Source organism: Polypterus senegalus, chromosome 17, assembly GCF_016835505.1.
Source record: "Polypterus senegalus isolate Bchr_013 chromosome 17, ASM1683550v1, whole genome shotgun sequence".
In the NCBI taxonomy this organism is placed as follows: Eukaryota; Metazoa; Chordata; class Cladistia; order Polypteriformes; family Polypteridae; genus Polypterus; species Polypterus senegalus.
The window spans coordinates 49,089,318-49,112,129 of NC_053170.1; the positions used below are offsets into that span (position 1 = coordinate 49,089,318).

Genomic DNA, 22,812 nt, shown 5'->3' on the forward strand with positions numbered 1-22,812 from the left:
TTGACCAACAAATCCTAAATTAACAAAAGACATGTAATGAAGTCACAAATTTAAAATTTGTTTACAGTACACCCCCTCTTTAAAGTACCTTCCAGCACCTAAATCAATAGGTGTATAGATAATACCTGTTAAACTACAAACGCGTAAAGATTCTTAAAGAAAAAAATCACATAAATTACTTTCATTTTTACTTCAAAATCTACAGATATTACAATTATAAGAAAACCATTTACTTCCCAAACGTATACTCTCCGTTCGATTACACTTGATGCATTGATTCTAACTTCTCGTTTTCCGCGCTGCCGTAATCCAGAGCGTCAAACGACCAAGAGGTCTCCTGTTATCTGGACGACGACACATGGCGCCCTCTTGCGTTATTTATATTTTAGCCGGCAAGCGTCTCTACGTTGCCGCAGTGCATTGTGGGTTCGTGGGCACTTTTCGTAGAGCGGTGGAAGATGGACGCGGGATTCTTCCGCGTAAGTACTTGTTTATTTATAATTATATTTAAAAGCATGATGAGAAGACTCCTTATTAGTGTAGATTCTCCAGTTGAATCTGACTACGAGGAAAATTTATTTTTTCTTGAGTTGTGGTAGAAATGTTAAACTGATTTTAGAAGGCGAATGCTTGTGTGTGAAGTTGCGCGAAATCCTGCAGCAGTCTGGGGATAAAAAAATGGCGAAGGCGAATTAAGACGCATTTAGCGAGTTAAATATTTCTTTCGGAAAACTTGTTCACCTTTTATATAGTGGTGTTATATTGTCTTTATTATAGACACATCTGTTCAGATTCTGTGTCACGGTTTTATTTCGTTGTTAATAATCGAGGGTCATCTCACGTTTTGGGCCTGCATGCTTGAGCTCATGTGTTCATCCTGCCGGTTCACCAGCGCGCGTTAGCGTTTACATCTTTACTATAAAACATTATACAACCAGTACTCGTCGTTGTATTTGTTTGTTGTTTAAGACTTTCTTACACGATGTGCAAAGGGGAAGAATACATACATTTAGTAATTGGTTGCGATAGCAGCCTCCCACATGCTACGTTCAATATACACTTAATCTCGACTCGGCTCGACTTAGTAGAATTCATTCGGTAGCCATCTTTTCACATAGTTTCATTTTAATTTAGTTCTATGTGTTGTGCACTGTATAAAAGACGGTCCGTGGCAGCATGGTTAAGGTAGTCAAAAAATGACAAAATTAACAATTGGCGTTAACGGCGATTCAGGACTCGGCGTCTATGTAGATATCCTTAAAGCATATCGTCAAATTTCCATTCAGCCTGATCTCTTACTGCTAGTTTTCTTTCGGTTTGGAGAATGATTTAATGTATGAAATTTCCAGATCAGAGTAGATACCATTAAAGTTAAATGTGTTGCATGCGTTTGCATGTCCTGAAACTCCGCCTTAAGTTTGCAACTTTCATTTTGCTACACGTTTCTATGACAAAGCGTTGAAGGTGCCAATTCACTCGCAAACTTTTTTTTTCGGCCCTGGTAACAGATTTTAATCAACCTTCAAGAAGTTTGATATACTACTACTTTAATATTAAAATTGTAAAATAAACCATTATATTTGCAGTTGTGGCGTATTGTTTTACTAGAATGTTTGTTTAAACGCATCAAAAGTGGAAACGTTTAACAATTTATTATGCGCAAAAAGATCACAAAGCTGCCCGCAATTGTCTTGTTGTAGAGGCAAAGTCCTTTGGTATTTATTTCTTAATTAGGTGCAGTGATATTCTCATTAAAGATGAGGTTGCTAGCTAATTTTTGGACTGCCAGTGTTTATTGCTCTTTATACAGTTTTATATAGTAGTATGTTTATCTGATTTATACCAACTTGTTCAAGTATATTAATGTGATTTTTTTATTGAAATATTTAAAGGTATTTTAAACTACGTATGTTAAAGCAGAAAAAGGCAAACCGCTACATTTTTAAACTTCAAGACATCATTAACAATAAATTTTAATGATTGATTGATTAGGAATGGCAATAAGAACTTAGTCTTATTTGTGCTCAGTTCTACTGTTGAAGAACGTTCGCTTGGCCACATTTTTGGGCTTAAGCTGCCTGGCTCTCCCCCTTAGTTTAAAAAAAAAAAAAAAAATTTTTCAGCATCTGTAAATGGGTGTTATAATACGTAGAAATGACTGGCACATACACATTTGTTTCAGTATATGGCTCGTTTAGTGCCAGTAGTCCGTTCTTCATGATAAAATCAGTCCTGTAAACTAACATGGCAAGCACGCATTGGTTAAATTGTGCATAAAAAGTTATTTTGTTTTGCATAATATTGTCATGGAGTTGAGCTTTTCATTGAGTTATCACTTAAGTGTCTGTAAAAAAATTGCATTGTGGTGTGTTTCCCATAAAGTACAATGATAGCTATCTATATTAACAAAAAAAAAAATTAACAAAAGATATTAATGAAGTCACAAATTTAATTTGTGTTGATGGCACACCCCTCCTTAAATATCTATCTTCCTGCAAAATAGGCTCTTTTGTTCTGTTAGATCTAAGCTTTATAACTTTGAAAAGACAACGGTCGTCGGTGTACATCCATTCTTTTCGCAGCTCTGTTGCCTAACATTGTAAGGAACTATAAATCAAAATTGCAATGCATCTATTTCGAAATTCAAATTGTAGTAACTACATGAAGTATTAAGTTGGGGAGCAGTTCTGATCGAAGAGATACTTTGTGTGATAGTCACACTCTTAGCTGTTCAAAAATAAAATTTACATAGTTGTTTGTATATAGTACAGGAAAAGATTTGGTAGTAGCTTAGCATGACCATAAAATCACAGCATGCCTGTCTTGTTTGTTATTGCATTTCCAGCAGCTGAAAACACAGCTTCTGATAAAGTAGATGTGGCAGTCATATTCACGAAAGCATCTTTGCCAGAGTATCAAGTCTGGAAAAGTATACCTTATTACAGAGGTAGCCAACACCGTGCCCGTGGGCACCTGGTCACCCGCAGGGACCATGTGAGTTGTCCATAGGGCGTGTTCTAAAAATAGCACTAGACACCATGGAGCTCCATCTAAAGTTTGCATTTAATTGTTTTGCTGCTCTTTTTGAATCAATAACACTTGAATTGTTGGAGATTGAGGGATAATGTGCGGTCAAAGTTCAATATTGTGCGCAAAGACAAACCTCCATCTCACTGTTCGCTGAGACAAGCTCATGGGCGCAGCTACGATGAGGAGCTAGACACAGTTTTTAACCCCTAAAAATAAAGAAAATCATGGTCGAAAAGTAAGGGAAAATTTCCAGTCTATTAATATCATTAAAGCTGAACTGTGAAATTTTTTATTCAGGAAGTTTGTATAAAACAAGTAGCCCTTCATATTACTTGGTACCCTTGAAGTAGCTGTTTCAAAAAGGTTGGTGATCCCTGCCCCATTACCTTGCCATTCATTACAAACTTGTGTTAAAAATTGAGTGTGTAGCAGGATACAGCAACTCATCCAAAATTGTTTAGGCCTACATTTTCAGTGACACCTCTATATATTGGTGAAATGAAACATTTCATTTGTTTGACAAATTATTTTCACATTAAATATAAAAGCAGAGATAAATAGGGCTGACTATACCAGTAAACACAATTACATTAGACCAGTTTTAATTTCTTAAACCTACATTATTAAACTTTCAAAGAGGCTTTGTTCATTACTGTTGTCACAAACAGGTGTTCTTTGCAATACAGTTGACCTAACTTAGAACAATTCTAGAAAATCACTGTCTTTCTAATTTAGGAAGGGAATGGAAGGATTGGACAAAACATTTTACACAGAACACTTGTTGGGGGTGTTATTCAGTAAAACTCTTCCTTTCTCACACAGACCATTTGATTATGGTATTTGGTGAACGCCTATCTGTGATAGGTGGACTGTAACAGATGCCTGAAAAGGGTAAGAGTGCTTTCGCTTAATTAGTCAAAATGTCAAAATTCTGTTTAGATCAGAGCCAGAATTTCATGCACCTATGCATTTTACACAGGTAATCCAATCTGAATTACAGTGGAAGGTTTTCCCTTTCAAAAAAGCAACATCCCAGCATCAGCTGATTCGACAAGCAGTTGTGTAAACTCTTTCCAACTGCAATTCAGTTTGGATTAGCTGCACTGACTACTGTATATATGAAGCACATCTACGGAAGTCACCATGATCATTTGCTCAGTGTGATATTTACAATTTTAACTGAGTATGTTAATGTGGCATATTTTGTAGAAAGTTCAATAAAACAAGGAGCAGTATGGTGGTTGGTGCAGCAGACTGGGTTTGAAACCTGCTATGGTCACTTTCTGTGTCAAGTTTACCCCACTGATAATAGGGATTCAGTTATAGATTATTTATTTTTACTTTTGCTCTAAATGAACAAGCATGACTGTGTGTGCATGCACTAGGGTTGCGTGCTATATCACTACTGAAAAACCAATGAAAACCCCAAATGGTTACGGTATCAGCATTTTGTTAATTTTGGTTCCTGAAGTAAATGGTAGTTTTCAAGCACCTTGTACTCTGTAGTATCTTAGTGCAAATGCAAATGGTGATTATATAGCATACTGTCAGTTAGTTATGTTGTGGCATTCCCAGACTGATGATAGTTGCTATTTGTGAATAGTCTTAGATATGTTAGAACTATATTGGTAACACGAAAATAGTAGTGTGGTGTCTGCTGAGTTTAAGATCTTTTTGTGCCCCATTGTTCAGTTAAATTTCTGGGGCCTCATGCATAATGCCATGTGTAGAATTCACACTAAAACTTGGCGTACGGACAAAAGCGGAATTTTGTGTATGTACAGAAAAATCCAGATGCCTAAATCTGTGCATACACCATTTTCCATGTTCTTCCACTCCATAAATCTCGGTCAGCGTTAAAAGTAACACTCATGCACATGCCTGCCTCCCCAGTCCGACTCTTCCCAGAATTACACCTCTTTGAATCTGCAAATCAATATAAATAGCCACTTATGTTTTGTGTTTGGCGAAAAAACAACGGCAAAAGTACGGGGAGGTAGAATTTCAGGGAATACCAAGTAGAGGCAGGAAAAAAGTGCTATTTCGTTAAGCAGCAATATAAACAACAAAAGGAAGTTGATCAAGTGACAGATTGGTGGAGAAACTTGAAAGTTCAGAAAGTCGCACAGTGCCCGAAATAAACAAGAAGTGGTCAGATATCAAAGTCGCTGTGAAAAGGCGAGTCAAACCATGTGGGTGTCATATGGAAGCATATTAGGGTACAGAGAAAAGAAAAAAACTAGGACACAATGGGGGAGGTTGAAACTTCCACTTTGACGTTCTACTTTAATGACAAAATAAACTGATTAAACATCTTAATCCTTTAATATTTCATCAAATCCCATTGTAGCTAAAGTAGCACATTAAATGGTTCGTATTCTGTATGTTCTGTGTACTCTTATGTATGTGAATCACTATGTGCTTCTTAAACAGGCTTTCTCTTACGCCGACAGGACACAGAATACATTACATTCATGATATTACAGCTCTCTGAGCAATTTAAATTCTAAGATGCATACTTGATATTTTCATGATGATAAAAATTAAAGCATCTATAAAACATTGAAGCAAAGTGATAGAGACGACCTGGCACCCCTTCCAGAGTGTCCATGCCTACCACAAGATGCTTGCTGTGCTGTGCGCGACTCTCAAAATAATTTATTGCAGCAGTACTCGCTCTTTCAAATGTACTCACCCCTATTCATGTCCGTCCTTTTCCTTTTTCAAATAAGCAATCGCCACACAATCAGCTTTTTAGTAAATGTCAGCCATCTGTAAGCTTAGAATGCAGTTCTTCAAAAGTTTTAAGGAACATTGAAGTATCGTCATAGTACATCTTTAATTATTCTAACCATCCAGAGTCGCGTACAGCGTGAGGAAGGAATAACCCCAGAGCGGGGCGTCCGCTCATCGTTGCTGCAGTGCCACCGAGTCCTCGCATATGTAATCATTAACAATACAATTGAAGTTAAAAATGTATCTGTGTAATGTAGTAAATATATACCTATGTCTATATCTTCCTATATAATACTCTACCATGGCTGTTCATTTGTCTGTCCAGGATTTTAAATTACCTGTAGCTCGCAAACCGTTTTACCTATTGACTTGAAATTTTGTACGCATATATTATGTGATGTCTACTATCCGCTTTCGGGGTGATGATTTTTATTACTCTTTTTATTTAATTTAATTGTAGAATCAACTCTCGACAGGGAGGCTTTGCGTATAGGCACCGTTCTCATTCCCTACCACCTTCGCTAATCATTCTTGAGGCAGATTGAAGATTTAAGTGCCAGCTTAAGTGAAAAATTAAAGAAAACATACTAAGTAATTGCAACACAAAAATTAACTTAGTTTAACGTGAAAAGATGCCAATGAAAAAGAAGCAGCGGGGCGCTGGGGTGGAGAAAAGAAGAGCTGCTTAGGAATCAACCTCTGAGCAAACGAATGCTAAACGGAGAAAGAGAGTGAAAACTAGGAATGCTCACATCAAGTGTATTCACTGCACATTATGCAGTACGCCGTTACTGATATATATAGAGAGAGAGAGCACCTGGAATTCTATATCAACTTAGAAGCCAGTCTTCATCATTTGTAAATACGAGCTGTCTTCTGTTGAATTGAATTCCTTTATTGTTGTGTGGTTCAATGAGATTCAATATGCAAATCCTCCATAAACTTATTTTTCTATAAAATGGTAAAATAACAATAATAAGATAAAAATATGCAATATGAAAGCATCAATGGCTCAGGTTGTGCAATATTACATCTGTAGTGCTAGTTTACAGTGAGGTAATTGTACTTAAGTACAAACAGTTCTTCTGAAAGCACTTACTGGACTGATTGAGTGCGTTTATAGCTCTTGGGATAAAACTGTTTCTGAACTGCAAGGTCAGTTCAGGAAAGGCTCTGAAGAGTTTGCTGAGTGGGAGAGGTTCAAATAGACTGTGCCCATGGCTGAGGTAGCATGTGCTAGAACCTGTATCTCGATATTTCTCTGCGCTCTTGACACAATCTGCCCTAGAGCTTTCTGATCAGCTGCTGTACAGATGTGATTTTACACTCCAGTACAGTGGGTTAAAATACTCTGAGTGGTGTACGCTTACGTTAGAGTGGCTATGGTATTTGGAATAGTTTGGCAATTCTGTGCACCATTATATGGTTATAGGTTGGTTATAATCAGATACCTTGAACTAAAAATCGATATGAGGTTAATTTCAGTGTATTTGATAAAGCTGCATCAGGGATGTGGCTTTAAAAAAGAAAGGGAAACCACACAGGAAGAGGCACTGGAGCACTGCTTTGACACTGGGTACTACAAGTTTGCAAAACTGAGCGGACAACTTGTGGATGCAAGGGTTTGAGCCGGCGTGAAAATGTGTATGGCTTTACGCCAAGTTTTTATACATCGTGATGTGAGCATAAACGGGCGTACGCAACATTTTTGTGCATACGCACCATTTATACATGAGGCGCCTTGTATCTTGCACACAGATCTGTAGCAGTATTTGAAGTCACAGTGTAAATATACAGAAATGTAGATTTTTTTTGCTTTTTATTTTTAATCATTGACTTGTGTGCTAATTTATATTAGAAGTGTGATTACTGTTGTTTTAGTGATTTTTCTTTTCTAAATCCTTTTTATTAGGGTACAAGCGCAGAACAAGACAATCGCTTTAGCAACAAACAGAAGAAATTGTTAAAGCAGCTGAAGTTTGCAGAATGCCTGGAAAAGAAGGTTTGTAACTTTTTTTCTCAGAATTAGACCCCCACATGAGGTTTGTTTTCTTTATACAAAAAAAAGGATAAATGCCTACCAATAATTGAACTCTGAGAGACTACAAGACTACAGATTTGTGTGAGGTTAGGAGGATATAATGATAAAAATTAAGTTTGGTTTAAAAGTGAAACTTGGAATGGTATAAATAGCTGTTCAAGCATTCTGTTCCTCTGCCTTGACTATGGCCACCATGAAAGGTAATAACAGACCATGAACTTTAAAATTAGTTGAGCAATTCTGCTCTGTTACCTTTTAGCTTTTTTGATTGCTTCCAAATTACTGGTTTGTTCAAGGAAACATTAGCCATGTTAGGTTTGTAGTATCTGAAGAAATAAATTAATCTGTGTCTGTTGGTTGTTATCTGCCAATTTTCAGTTTAAAACTGCTTATTTACCAGCGAAGAAGAAACCCTTGCAATCCTTAGGTTAACATTTACCTTGTCTTTCAGTTATTCAGTTCCTTAACCTTTCTTTAATTTTCTTGAATAACACATCCTACACTGATATTTCTGTGTTATGCTTATTTCAAAACACTGACACTTCCATATTCGTGTATGACATCAGTCTCAGTCCTGATTGGTTCATTTGTGCAAGTCAAATTTGCAGCAACACATTAATCAGATCATTCTTGTGTACTGATTTTTTTTTGATCAGAGTTGAAAGTATTGCTTTGCCTGGGCCATTGTAAATCATTCACCTTTTTGTCCTTGAGCAGCTCTGATGTTCTCTTTGACCTTGTGTGGTTTCTTGATCTGCTGAGTGTTTTTTTTTTTGTTTGTGGTGTTTTTTTTTTTGACCTATGCTTTAGGATTTTTTTTTTGTTTTGTTATTATTAAAACTCTGGCCATTTTTCAGTTGCAAACAAATGCCCAGTTCCTACTAATGAAAAGTCTAATAGGGTAATGCTTCCATCACCATTCTTTGCTGTACGAGCTACTGTTTGTTTGAAAATGTGCCATATAAATAAATGTTGTTGTTGTACAAATTGCATGTTTTGAGGTGTGGACTGTATTACATTTGCACAACACAATTAAATTGTTTCCTTCATTTCCCTTTTGCAACATAGCTGTTGATTGAAGATAAGGACTTCTCTATTGTTTGTCCAGAAGACTACATTTACACCTATACATAAAAGAATTGACCGTTTTTTTGCATGCCTAGAATTGCTTCTCCTTGTATTTCATGGACATGTATATATGTATGTAGGTTTGTTTGCATGCTAAATAGCTCATGAATCATCCTGTAACTTGTGTTAGAAATTAAGTATCCCAAGAAAAATCTACTGGCCCTTTTACTTGCAGACAGTTAAACTGTGCAAGGTATGTTGTGATATAGGTGTTTTGCTATTCAATGCCTATTTTTTTTATGGGGCTTTATTTTTGTTCATATCCTCAATACTCAATTTATGCTACATGAAAAAGCATTCGTTAGCAGAAAATGTGTCGTGAATTTCATAATGGAAAAAAATTTATGCAATTATATTGTCGGTTTGTGACCAAAGATGGGCATCTGACGTAGGATTCCCTGGTCATTTGCAGCTTGATGTGGAGGCTGGGTAAGTTTGTTTAGTGTTTTCGCCACTTTTAATTTTACCTTCCTTGAACACCATTGCTGTCGAGGTATGAATGTGGCCATCTTGACATAACCTTGCTGACCTTAATAATGGTCTGTAAAAATGTGTTAATCTATGCTACTGATTCTCTGCTCTCTCTGTATAAATCTTGCAGTCTTCTGCTGTAGAGGGATATTCTTGGAAACACCTTTCTGCCTTCATAATCCAGCTCACTGGAATATCTGCTTTCATTAAGCTGGACTACACACACACCAATGTCTAGTTATGCTACTCAAGTTGCCCAGTTGTGTGTGTTGTTTTTTTTTTTTTCCTTCTACTTAGTTGCAAGTCAGTTTTTTTTTTTTTGTCATTTTGGAAAGGATTTCAATTCTTTAGTATGTGAGCATCTCAAAACAATAGGTGTTTGTTGTGTTCTGAGAAGTACAAGCAGGCAAAGAGAAATTTTATTACCTGGCATGCTCTGAATAATCTATACTAATAAAAGGCAAAGCCCTCACTGACTCACTCACTCACTCATCACTAATTCTTCAACTTCCCGTGTAGGTAGAATGCTGAAATTTGGCAGGCTTATTCCTTACAGCTTACTTACAAAAGTTAAGCAGGTTTCATTTCGAAATTCTACACGTAACGGTCGACAACATCCGCCATGTTGAACTTTATTTACGGCCCCATCTTCACGAAATTTGGTAGATGGATTCCCTGCGCTAACCGAAACCAATGTACGTACTTATTTCGGTGGTGTGATGCCACTGTTGGCCGCCGTATTGAACTTTTCAACGGTCTTTACTTATGGGCCCATCTTCAAGAAATTTGGTACGCGGGTTCCCAACGCTAACTGAATCCTACTTACGTACTTATATACATCCATAGCCTGCAGCTCGGTCACCGTGTGAGGTGGCGTTGGATCCCCCATCCCAATGCCTCCCACATTGTTGGCTGCCTGCCTATATACAGTGGAGGAAATAATTATTTGACCCCTCACTGATTTTGTAAGTTTGTCCAATGACAAAGAAATGAAAAGTCTCAGAACAGTATCATTTCAATGGTAGGTTTATTTCAACAGTGGCAGATTGCACATCAAAAGGAAAATCGAAAAAATAACTTTAAACAAAAGATAGAAATTGATTTGCATTTCATTGAGGGAAATAAGTTTTTGAACCCTCTAACAAAAAAAGACTTAATACTTAGTGGAAAAACCCTTGTTTGCAAGCACAGAGGTCAAACGTTTCTTGTAATTGATGACCAAGTTTGCACATTTTAGGAGGAATGTTGGTCCACTCCTCTTTGCAGATCATCTCTAAATCCCTAAGGTTTCGAGGCTGTCTCTGTGCTACTCTGAGCTTGAGCTCCCTCCATAGGTTTTCTATTGGATTAAGGTCCGGAGACTGACTAGGCCACTCCATGACCTTAATGTGCTTCTTCTTGAGCCACTCCTTTGTTGCCTTTGCTGTATGTTTTGGGTCATTGTCGTGCTGGAACACCCATCCACGACCCATTTTCAGTTTCCTGGCAGAGGGAAGGAGATTGTCGCTCAGGATTTCACGATACATGGCTCCGTCCATTTTCCCGTTAATGCGATTAAGTTGTCCTGTGCCCTTAGCAGAAAAACACCCCCAAAGCAAAATGTTTCCACCCCATGCTTGACGGTGGGGACGGTGTTTTGGGGTCATAGGCAGCATTTTTCTTCCTCCAAACACAGCGAGTTGAGTTAATGCCAAAGAGCTCTATTTTGGTCTCATCAGACCACAGCACCTTCTCCCAGTCACTCTCTGAATCATTCAGGTGTTCATTGGCAAACTTCAGACGGGCCTGCACATGTGCCTTCTTGAGCAGGGGGACCTTGCGAGCCCTGCAGGATTTTAATCCATTGCGTGTAATGTGTTTCCAATTGTTTTCTTGGTGACTGTGGTCCCTGCTAATTTGAGGTCATTAACTAACTCCTCCCGTGTAGTTCTAGGATTCTTTTTCACCTTTCTCAGAACCATTGACACCCCACGAGGTGAGATCTTGCGTGGAGCCCCAGAGCGAGGTCGATTGATGGTCATTTTGTGCTCCTTCCATTTTCGAACAATTGCACCAACAGTTGTCACCTTCTCTCCCAGCTTCTTGCTAATGGTTTTGTAGCCCATTCCAGCCTTGTGCAGGTCTACAATTTTGTCTCTGACATCCTTGGACAGCTCTTTGGTCTTTCCCATGTTGTAGAGTGTGGAGTCTGCTTGATTGATTGATTCTGTGGACAGGTGACTAGTTAAGACAGGTGTCCTTAATGAGGGTGACTAATTGAGTAGAAGTGTCTAACCACTCTGTGGGAGCCAGAACTCTTAGTGGTTGGTAGGGGTTCAAAACTTATTTCCCTCAATGAAATGCAAATCAATTTCTATCTTTTATTTAAAGTTATTTTTTCGATTTTCCTTTTGATGTGCAATCTGCCACTGTTGAAATAAACCTACCATTGAAATGATACTGTTCTGAGACTTCATTTCTTTGTCATTGGACAAACTTACAAAATCAGTGAGGGGTCAAATAATTATTTCCTCCACTGTAAGGCCATCCGTCGCTCCGGTCTCTACATTCCCTTCCTTGCTTCGCCACGGGAATTCACGTCTCCCTGCTGATAACTACAGCCTTTTTATTTAATCCACGGCTTCTCCACTGTTTTATTGTTCGTTTATTACAATTATAGTTATTGTTTAGGTATTTTAGACTTATTTTACATTGTTCAGGTACCCATTTCCTTTATCATTCCAACCGTACCCCCATTAACATGTCTATCGAGGTGATCGCCATTGATCAAAGAACTGTCACTTACCGAGTGGTTTCCATGCCCGGAGATGGCACCTACCTTTTCCATTCTCTGTGTTACATATTACACGGCCACATATATTGTGTATTGAATGACTGGGACAGGTTCAAGGTGTGGGCTGATGATGGTACTGGAGATAATTATACTACACAGGAGCACTAGAAGAGTGAAATGCTTATGCCCTTAACCTATGGTTCTGCATGTGAGTTGATGGCTGCCGCTGAATTGTTCGGTTGTCGCTTTCAAGTGTACCGAAATGGCCAAATATTTTACACCTTTCGACAACTGCCAGTGCCTCTTAGACTCACAGGTGACGGTTTCAGTAGTAGACACTTTGATGTTTATGAATATTTTAAACTCTCAAAAGCTGGATGTGAAGTTAACGATGAAACCGGTTGTATGCTTACAACGCTTGACAGATGCCGAATGTCACTTCAACACAAGTCCTGCAAATACTGTCGTAATTGAAACAAACCATGAAACTCAAACCGATTATGACAGCAGCAATCCAAGCTGTGAGATTTGAAACAAGATTACTGTTCACATGGCCATCTGTACGTTGCATGCTCAAAAGTAAGCTCAGCGCACAGCTTGGTCATATTACTACCGGAGGGCCAAACTCACAATGTGGTATACAAAGAGATCCTTAACAAATAATTATTGGTATATTTTCCAGTTTAAAAAGGTTTAATTTTCTTCTTAATTAAAATTTTAAGGCAGTACTTCGCTGCTGCGAAGCACGGGTATTTTGCTAGTACAGGATAATACCCACGCTTTTTTAAAGAATGGTCAGTTAGAACTACTTACGAGGGCTGTTACGATACGTGAATGTTTGTATTTTGATACCAATATCAGTGAAATGTTTTTACTCTATCTTTAGATACAGTGGCAAAAACAGATCACATTCTGTGGCTTTTTTAAAGCTACATCTGTTCAAGTAACACTGTAATACCTTTTTCTGTAATACAATATAGAAATGCTAATGGAATCAACATCTTTCTAATACTGGTATATACATCAAGTAGGGTCTACTTACTTGAGGATTTACATGGCCAAATAAACTGGTTATTCGTGGAGAAATCTGTGTTAACCCAGTTTTTCAGAGACCAATATCCTACTTTCTTTATCCAGAATAAATACTTGCCCTGGGTTTCTAATAACTGGGTTATTAAAGTCTCTTGTGTAAACTGAATTTTTGTACCAGGTAGGGTGTCCATTTAGTGTATTAAATGCGATAAATTTACATTTTTTTTGTCTAAAGTGTTCAATAACTATTCCTTTTAGGTGGATATGACAAAGGTGAACCTTGAAGTAATCAAGCCATGGATTACACAGAGAGTTACAGAAATATTGGGATTTGAAGATGATGTTGTCATTGAGTTTATTTTTAACCAACTTGAGGAGAAGGTAATATGTTAAATAGATTTTTCAAGTGATATGATGTTTAGTGTATAGCTACGAGTATTTTTTCGATATGGGAGGGTACTTTATAAATCAAGAATGGCAGATTGCTTCTCTCTTGAGTGTTATACTGCTGGAGAAAAAGCTCTTTTCTCCTTAGGTAAATGCAAATCAACCTTGTTTATTTAAATGTGTTTGTTATTTTTAATGAATTACCTTTGACAGAAGTTTTCTAATGATAATGTGATTTATGATTTAAAAGGCCTGAACCAATATGGATGTTATTCCTTGCGTCTGAAGTATAGCACCATCACCTAATTAGGTCACAGCAGAGTGAGCGTCCAAAGTCGCTCTGACCCAACTCCCTTGATGATGCAGTGTGTGTTTGGAGGTGAGTTGTGTAAAGTGACCTGAATTCCAGTGAAGAGCACTTGGACAAATCTTTACACTGCTCTGTAGTTTTTTTTTTTTTTGTTTGTTTTTTGTTTTTTTAAGGGAAAGAAACACTATTCATGTAAATTTTATATATTGCAGTATCCCTTTTGTACACCCACTTTCTGAATGGTTGGCTGTACATTTAACTGAATGTTTCATTCATGTAACATTAAAAATAAGAGATACTGCTTTACATTTCAATTGTTGGATATAATGGCCTAACAGCATTGGACATTAAAATATAGTCATTCCCCTCTAAGAAAAAAGGACCGAAAAAAATGCCTACGTAAGCTGTTACTGATTTTTCAGATGTGTAGATTTAATTTTTTTTTTTTCCCCAAATTTGTCTTAGAATAGGAGTAGTAGACTGTGTGACTGTATGTTTCATGTATGACAACTCACATTTTCTTTTAAATATAGGCCTTGAAGCCTGATCCACTTTTTTCTGTATATAATTTCAGGTAGCATATTAGAAGAGTTTTAAAGAGGGAAAAAAATAAAACATCTAAACTCAGACCATTACTTGGGTAGGAGTGTAATTTCTGAAATGTGTTTTTATTTATTAGAAGCACTCTTGACTGAGGATAAATTGATATTTGCCAGTTTTTGCACTCCTTATGCTTTTATTAAGTTTAACCTTCAAGGAAAAAAACATTTAGAGCAATTAACATTTTTTTTGTGGCTGTGTACTCATTATTGCTTGTTCGTCTTTTGCAATTTAGATAAATGATATAACATTAAACTCAAGGTGGTTGAGTTGCTGTAGGGAGTCGGAAGCAAGCCAAGGGAACATCTCTCTCTGCAGGAGACTTGGCGATTCCAAAACCAAAGGTTCCACGGAGAAAGAGAAGACATCAGGACTCTGTACTTGAATTGTGGTGTTGATACGCTTGTTATGTGGATCTTGTTGATTGAGCAAGAAAATCTTTTCAAGAATTTTTATGAACAAAACCTCAAAGAACATTATAGGGATTGGCTGTGAAACTACTGGCCACTTAACCCTTTGAAGACAAATCTTTGCTCACAATAACTTTACATACAAGATAATTTAAGATGAGGTGTTAGGCCAGAGTCTTGGTGTAGCCATCAGTAGTTTAATGCATGCTAGACCTTTTGTTTTGGGAGTATTGAGCAGAATGTATAGAGTTTCAGCGACCAAGCAAGTCTGTAAACTTCTCAAGGATTTAAGACTAATCAGTTTAGCAAATCTTACATTTTGTAAGTAAAGTTTACACTTATGAAAGTAGAAGTGCTCCTGCACTACATATAAAGTCAACAAAGGGTTAATAGGCCACTTGGACTCCGATAAGGTGAGCAAGGTTTTGCTACTAAAGGAGAGGAACAGATTCAACTAGTCAGGTTTTTTTTTTTTGTTTTTTTTCTTTTTTTAAATCAATGATACTGAAGTTTATTGTGACAGTGAATTCTTTGAGAGGTAAAGTTTAGGCAGATATAGGAGTTGTGTGTATGCTGTTAATTACTTATGTATGTTAAGCATTGTGTTTTTCTTCGCCTTTATATCTGTTGCAGAATCCAGACAGTAAAATGATGCAGATTAATCTCACTGGATTCCTGAATGGGAAGAATGCACGAGAGTTTATGGGAGAGCTGTGGCCATTACTTTTGAGTGCACAAGAAAACATTGCTGGGATTCCCTCTGCTTTCTTGGAGCAGAAGAAAGAGGAAATCAAACAGAGACAGGTACAAAATTTTAGCTTTTTTACTTTTGCCATAGAATAGCCAAATTTTGGATTGGCTTTTTTTTTGACTATTTTGTCTAAGGCAATCAGCAGTATTTTACAAATTTAATTCTTTGTGTTCTCATAAATTGTTAATTATGCATAAGATTATGATAATCCAAAATCATTAAATGCATAAAGGCTCAGACTAAAGAGATTAAATGTGTAAGGATTAAACTATTAAACTCTTGTACTATTGTGTCTTGTCGATGGTAACCATCTTCTCAGTTTTTTTGTTTTTTTTTTTTCACATTTGCATCATATTAATTGCAGACACTACCACTAACCTATTTAATATTACAGCAGTTGTTCGGAATTGTAATTTATGTATTTTTATCCTTTTACATTTTTCTACACTGTGGCACAGCCAGTTGTACAGAAGCCTTATGCTCTATTTTAAAGCATTGACCTTAAGATTTTTACAATTAAATTACAGACCACAGGTGTTACCTGTTTTGCTTTTTCTTTTTTCTATTTTTAAACAAAATTAGGTTTTGCCGGCTTACTGTTCAGTGACCATAAATACTAATAGTTGTTTTAAGAAAATATTTAAAAAAAAAAAAAAAACGTACACAGACTGTCCATGATAAATGTGGCATTATAGACAATAAAATGCTTCTGGTAATTACAAACCACTTTTCTAATGTTCGTAAGAAACGTACAAGGCTAGCATGCTTAACAAGTTGACAAGTTAAATTTAGTTCTTTAACCAGCCTATTAAGCATAAAATTGCAAATTCTCTTTCTAATTCAGAATGTGAGCTGCTATGCTAAACACAAGCTTGTTCACCATTTACATCTGGACAAGGAGTGTTAGCTTTAACTGAAGGACAAAAAGAAAAGTCAGACTTCATTAAGCAGCTTCTCTCAATTTTTTTTTACTGAAGACTTGACATAGGGTCGTCTTTCGACCCAAGTTTAGACAACGTACATCTGCCAGTCCTCTCCATGCACAGTTTATTACTCCACTTTAATGTAAAAGCCATTATTCCAGTCTTTGAAGTTCAGGCAGTAGAACAAAACATACTTGAAAGTATTAAAAGTACTCAAGTGTAAGGGCACACTTCAACTTAATTAATCAAAAAAAACTTAGAAAAGCATATACTGAAAAATGTGTTTTTTGAGAGAGTTCATTTTGAGTGAAAAATCTGATTTATAATAGTAGCCAATTTCAGTTGACATCACAAACCAGAATAAGTGATACTTAGATCAAAGCTCCACAGTTCCATGTATTGTAATTATTAGCTTTGACCACATGACTTGGCTAGATAGCACTTTGTTCAGAATCATGCAAAGAGTTTGTGGATTTCATAAAATGGTACGATCAGGTTATATTTTGGCAAGGGGCTAGCTATAATTAAGAATGGAGCATTAGTATGTTTTGCATTATTTAAAAATTGTTGAATTGCTGCAAAAGGATTACATGCTTGTTGGGCATGATATGGGCATGAGTTTATCATGCCCAATTAGCATGCCCTCAATTTTAGTATTTTCTGATCTGGTGTGGGGTTTTTTTTTCCCCTTTTGAACTTGTTTATCAAACTTGGGTGTAGTGTTCCCTTTTAATATAAATGTTAGCCATTTAGTGCCACCTTTTAAAGTGTGTTTTTTGCCACATTGCAGATTGAACAAGAAAAGCTGGCCTCTTTGAAGAAGCAAGATGAAGAAAAAGATAAAAAAGATAAGGACACTAAGGAAAGCAGAGAGAGAGACAAATCAAAAAGCCCAAGAAGGTATACTTTGAACGTACTTTTTTTTTTTTTTTTGTATGGACACTATTTTGTGCTAATATATAAGTAAACTGTGTTACACATGTTTTGAGTAAGAGTCAAAGGGAGATTTCCAGGAGAGTATATTGAACAAGGAATCAATAAGTGTAATCTCAAGTATTGATTATTTCACTTGCCATTGTGGGTAGGCAGGCAGTCTGTGTAATATACTCTGTTACTGTGGCTATTATTTTCTTTAGAAGTAAATTATAGTGGATCAGGCTATGAGATGGAATGTGGTACATGGTGAGACTACGTTCATATTACCTAGTTTTTTGGAATTTATGCACCCCAGCTAAAACTCATTTTTGTGCGCTCTACGGATACAACTAGCAATTATTTTACTGATCAATTAGTTGGTCAATTTTGATTAATTGGGAGGTTTAAAGTAAAATGATAGTTGCACAGTGGTACAAAGTATGCTTAAAAATATTTATCTATTGCAACAAGTCTTTTTGCAAACTGTAAGATCAAGTTTTACTCTTCTAAACTTGTGTCATCAAAATTTGACACAAAATTGACAGAAGCCATTATGAAACTATTGAAAAGCCTCAGTAAAAGTTGTTTAGAGCACATTTTCATTTTATCTGCTAGATGGCAGCAAAGACCACAAGATGAACAGAGAGTCTCCCAGTTTACAGTACAGCATCAAAATACCAGCCATCACAGTCCTCAAAAGAGATGCTTTGCACAAGTTTTGTATACTTTTGGTAACTCATTCTGCACTTCTAGATAAAGATTTTCCAGAAGAAATGGAAGAAAGGGTAGTTGAGAATACTGCTGAATTATCCCCAAGGGTTAAGTGAAAGAGGAACCACCATTACTCATATGTGTGCTTTTCAGGCGCTCCCACATCGCTTGTGTACCTGTACTGAATTTGCTCATTTTTACAAATCTTGCAAGGTGTAGATTTCTTATCAGTTGTGATGAAGTTACTCCAAATTTCAAATTTAGTCTTTGACTCTACTTGCATTCTCCTTCACAATATCTCAAAATGATACTTTGCCAATGAAGTGATATATGCAGTACTTAACTAAGCAATTATTAATAATAAAATTTGTTGGTGATTGTTTTCATTACCAGCTGTTTTCAGTGACATTGGTTAGTTTTTTGCAGACCAGTTTTTTGCTGACCTTGCACATACCCCTAATAGTGTGTTGATGATCAGTGAAATTTGCCATCCTAGTTGATTTTATTAGATAGCAGTATATCTGTTTAATTTAGGTAGAAGTAGGCATACTTAAGTGATCCTTTAAGGTAATAAACTCAGAAAAGTTTGATTTTCTTGAAAGTATGAATAAACTTATGCCAAAAAAAGATCCAATACTAATTGATCTTCCATTAGAAATTCATTTTAGTAATATTAGTGTTCTCTTACTGAATATAGTTTGTCCATCCGTGTGTATTTAATATTAAATGTACCAAAATCACTATTCTTATGCATGTGATAGCTGCTGTTCTTAACCAATTTCTACAGCAGTTTTTTTATTAAGTCTGTATTCTGTTCTTTGAGTGCCTAACAAAACAACAAAAAAAAAAAGAGTATACATTATGGTGTGTGATTAATTTTTATTCATTTATTTATTTATTAGGAAAAAAACACGTTCTCCTTCACCTAGGAGAAGGTCACCACTTAGACGAGAAAGAAAGCGTAGTCATTCTCGGTCTCCACGTCGAAAGACAAAGAGTCCCAGTGCTTCACCATCTCCTCCTCCACTTCCAACAAAGAAATCTTTACAGCTGTCACCTGAGCATGACCATTTGCCAATCTTGAAAAAAGATTTGCTCATACAGGAAGCTTCATCTACAAGGTAATTTGTTAAACCACTATATCCTTTCGTATAACACATTGAGCTCTGTGTAAAGTTCTCACTAATCTATAGCCTCATGGTGAAGGTAGCTGAATTTCAGAAATACATACTGAAATACTGCTACAGGAAACTGGCAATGAGAAAACTTAAGTTTGGAAAGCTAGAGCCAGTTGGGTTTCTAGGTTATGGTAGAATGAGTGTGACCAAAGTCAAATGTCCATGGAGCTTGTGCATCTGAAAAGTGACTCATTTTTGTAGTGGTGTTTAAACATTAGACAAATGTTTAGTGTAAAAAATCAAATTTGTAAACATTTTATACAGACATTAAGGTCAGAATTCTATTTTATGTAGCTCAAAATTTGCAAATTTAAGGTTTGGAGTGTGTTTGGGCATCATGTTGAACTCCGAGAGACTCCTCTGGTTTGATTTATGTAGCCATTTGATACTTAGCATTGATACAGGTTTGAGGTAAACTTTATTAATACATTGACTGTTTGTCCATTTACTATCAGAATGCTGCATAGGTCTATACATACATGATAAATAATTAAAATCAAAACGTGTAAAATATATTAGAAAGCAACAATTTTATTATCGGCAACTTTGAATTAACAAAAACTGTCAATTTAAATAAATTCAGCGAAAAATGTAAATAAACTGTTAATGGCTTTATTTTGACCAGCATTAAGACTAAAATTGTGCATTCGAATGGGAGAACTTGAAGCATGGCACTATGCAGAGTGTAGGCTTAGAAGCACATGTGCCGCAAATAAAGCTTTCCCTCCACTATTACTAGAGTCTATTAATTGTCACCATTTCAGTCACTTTCATCATTTTAAAAAATATAAGTAGTCTTCAAAGCAATCCCTCAATGGCTTAGTGGAAGTAGTGCTGACCAGTTCATACCGAAAACAGTTTATTTTTGTTATGATATGGATTTTTCTTGTACCGCAACGCCGGTTTAAATTGCCTAAACAATGGTTGGAAAAAGGCGCAGCAAGAAACTGTTTAAGGGGGACCTTTTTCTATGCTACACTGCTACAAACACATGCAACAGAGTACATGCGTTTAGTGCAGGTATTGTGCAGGGGCCCTTTTTCACTGCTACACCGCTAAACATGTATGCAACGGATTACATGCAGTAGTTGGAGGTATTGTGCGATGAAAATGGACAGAAAACATTCTGAAATGGAAGCTGTAGCAGATGATAAAGTTGAACATGATGACACAGAAGAACTTTTGCCGAAAGAAAGGAGTAATGTCCGTTGCCTGGAGATACTTTGGTTTTAAAAGGTTGGATGTGGACCATTATGTTCAAATCTGTGAATACTGTTTCTATACTACTGCAAGCCAAGTTATACTTGTTTTGTTTGTTTTTTTTTTTTTTCCAATATTGTGTAATGTACCTGGGTACTGTGTAATAGTGTGACAAAATGTTGACTTTATTCTCGTCATAAGCGTTGAGAATAAAGTTGACATGTTTACTTTGTTCTCGCCGTTTATGTTGGAAGCTAAAGTCGACATGTTGACTTTATTTTCGTAATTTGTCATTAAAGTAGAACATCAAATTAAAATTCATCTTAAAATGAATATTTAATTAACTAGATTTTCTCAGTTACGTGTTCCCCAAGCAATGTTAATCACTACGTGCTTCTTAAACTGACTTCCTCTTGCACTAAGAGGAGGCGCCGGCAGCACACAGAATACATTAGTTTCATGATATTCCTGCTCCCTGAACATTTAGAATGCTAAGATAAATACTTGATATGATTTTCATGATGAAATGCATTAAAGCATGTACTAATCATGTGGTGGCACGGTGGCGTGGAGGTTGCACTGCTGCCTCGCAGCAAGGGGGTCCCGGGTGTTCCATGCCTTGAATTTGCATGTTTTTCTGGTGGGTTTACTTGGCGTGCTTCATTTTCCATTCAAAGTCATGTAGGGTGTGGGATTTTATTATGCTATTTTGACCCTGCTAGTGTACGTATTGCTTGTACCAGCACTACCGCCACAATACCGTGCATTTTTAATACCTGCTTTAATGCATTTCATCCTGAAAATATCAAGTATATATTTTAGCATTCTAAATTTTCAGAGAGCAGGGTTATCATGAAGTGAATGTGTTGTGTGTGCTGCCTGCGCCTTCTCTTAGTGTAGAGGAAGTTAGTTTAATAAGCATGCAGTGATTAACAACTGGGTCAGAAAACACAACACAAAGCATTTAATGTGCTATATTAATTTATGACTGGGTTTGAGAAAATCTAGTAAATTAAATATTAATTTTACGATAGTTTAGTTTACGATGTACTTTAATGACAAATTACGAGAATAAAGTCAACATGTCGTCACACTATTATACAGTACCCAGGTACATTACACTGTATTGAAAACAAATAAAACAAGTACAACTTGGCTTGCAGTATTATCCAGTAGTATAGAAACAGTATTTACACATTTGAACATAATGGTCCACATTCGACCTTTTAAAACCAAAGTATCTCCAGGCAATGGACATGACTCCTTTTTTTTGGCAAAAGCTCTTCTTTGTCATGTTCAGCTTCAGCTACAGCTTCCGTTTCAGAATGTTTGTCCATTTTCAACGCGCAATACATACACTACCACTACCTATTTAGCGGTGTAGCAGCGAAAGAGAGCCCCCGGGCAACACCTCTGTGATTAGCGGTGTAGCAGTGAAAAAAGGTCCCCACTTGAACAGTTTCCTGCTGTGCTGTGTTCCGAACGTCATTTAGGCAATTTAAACCGATGCTGCGGTATAAGAAGAATCCATATCATAACAAAAATAAACAGTTTTCGGTATGAACCGGTTTACCGCCCAGCACTAATGTGATGTAAGCATAGTAAAATGGCAGTAATAAGAAACATGCTTATTTTTATTAACACCCAAGTACTGTGTACAAAGACATTTAAAGGGCAATTATTTAAAGAAATTTAGTCCCTTATTCTCAAACAGTTACTCAAGTAGTTTCTCAAACTACTATGTTAGGGTGTTAATCGGAATTTGAAAATCTTGGGTGTTAATCGCAGAGAGAAGTGCTATTTTAGGCTCAGTAATGTTTACGGTAGACTGCTGTACTTGCATTCTACTGACTTAGGAATAGGTGATAATTTCAGAGGCGTTTTGAACCAGTGTGCTGCCTCAAGAATAATCTCACTAATGCAAAAATTTTGAACAGTTTACACACTGCTGTTCTTTATGGATTTTTATTGTATTTTTGAATGTATGAACATCTTGGAGACTTCTGATCAATTCTATGGAGTGGTCCAGATCTAATTATGCAATTTTCATTATACTATAACTTAAGATTATTACATAGAAAATCACCCAAAAAATCCCGGACCATCGAGACATGTGCGCATTGACAATATGAAGAATCATCTTCGCGCTGAACTGGAATCGTCCCCGCATAAATCAGTCATCCAGACGATCTGGATCTGCATAATTAGATCTGGAC

The 22,812-nt window shown here is 36.6% G+C and overlaps 1 protein-coding gene across 2 annotated transcripts in view; it reads left to right on the forward strand.

Moving 5' to 3' along the window:
* Positions 1-421: 421 nt before the first annotated feature.
* Positions 422-22,812, forward strand: part of srrm1 (serine/arginine repetitive matrix 1) — a 48,403-nt gene continuing 26,012 nt past the window's right edge. For both annotated transcript variants that reach the window (XM_039740388.1, XM_039740389.1), the window contains exons 1-6: positions 422-479; positions 7,679-7,768; positions 13,470-13,592; positions 15,552-15,722; positions 17,383-17,492; positions 19,121-19,339. In XM_039740388.1, coding sequence (XP_039596322.1) covers positions 459-479; positions 7,679-7,768; positions 13,470-13,592; positions 15,552-15,722; positions 17,383-17,492; positions 19,121-19,339 — 734 coding nt within the window. In that variant the 5' untranslated portion in view covers positions 422-458. The remainder of the gene's footprint in view (positions 480-7,678; positions 7,769-13,469; positions 13,593-15,551; positions 15,723-17,382; positions 17,493-19,120; positions 19,340-22,812) is intronic.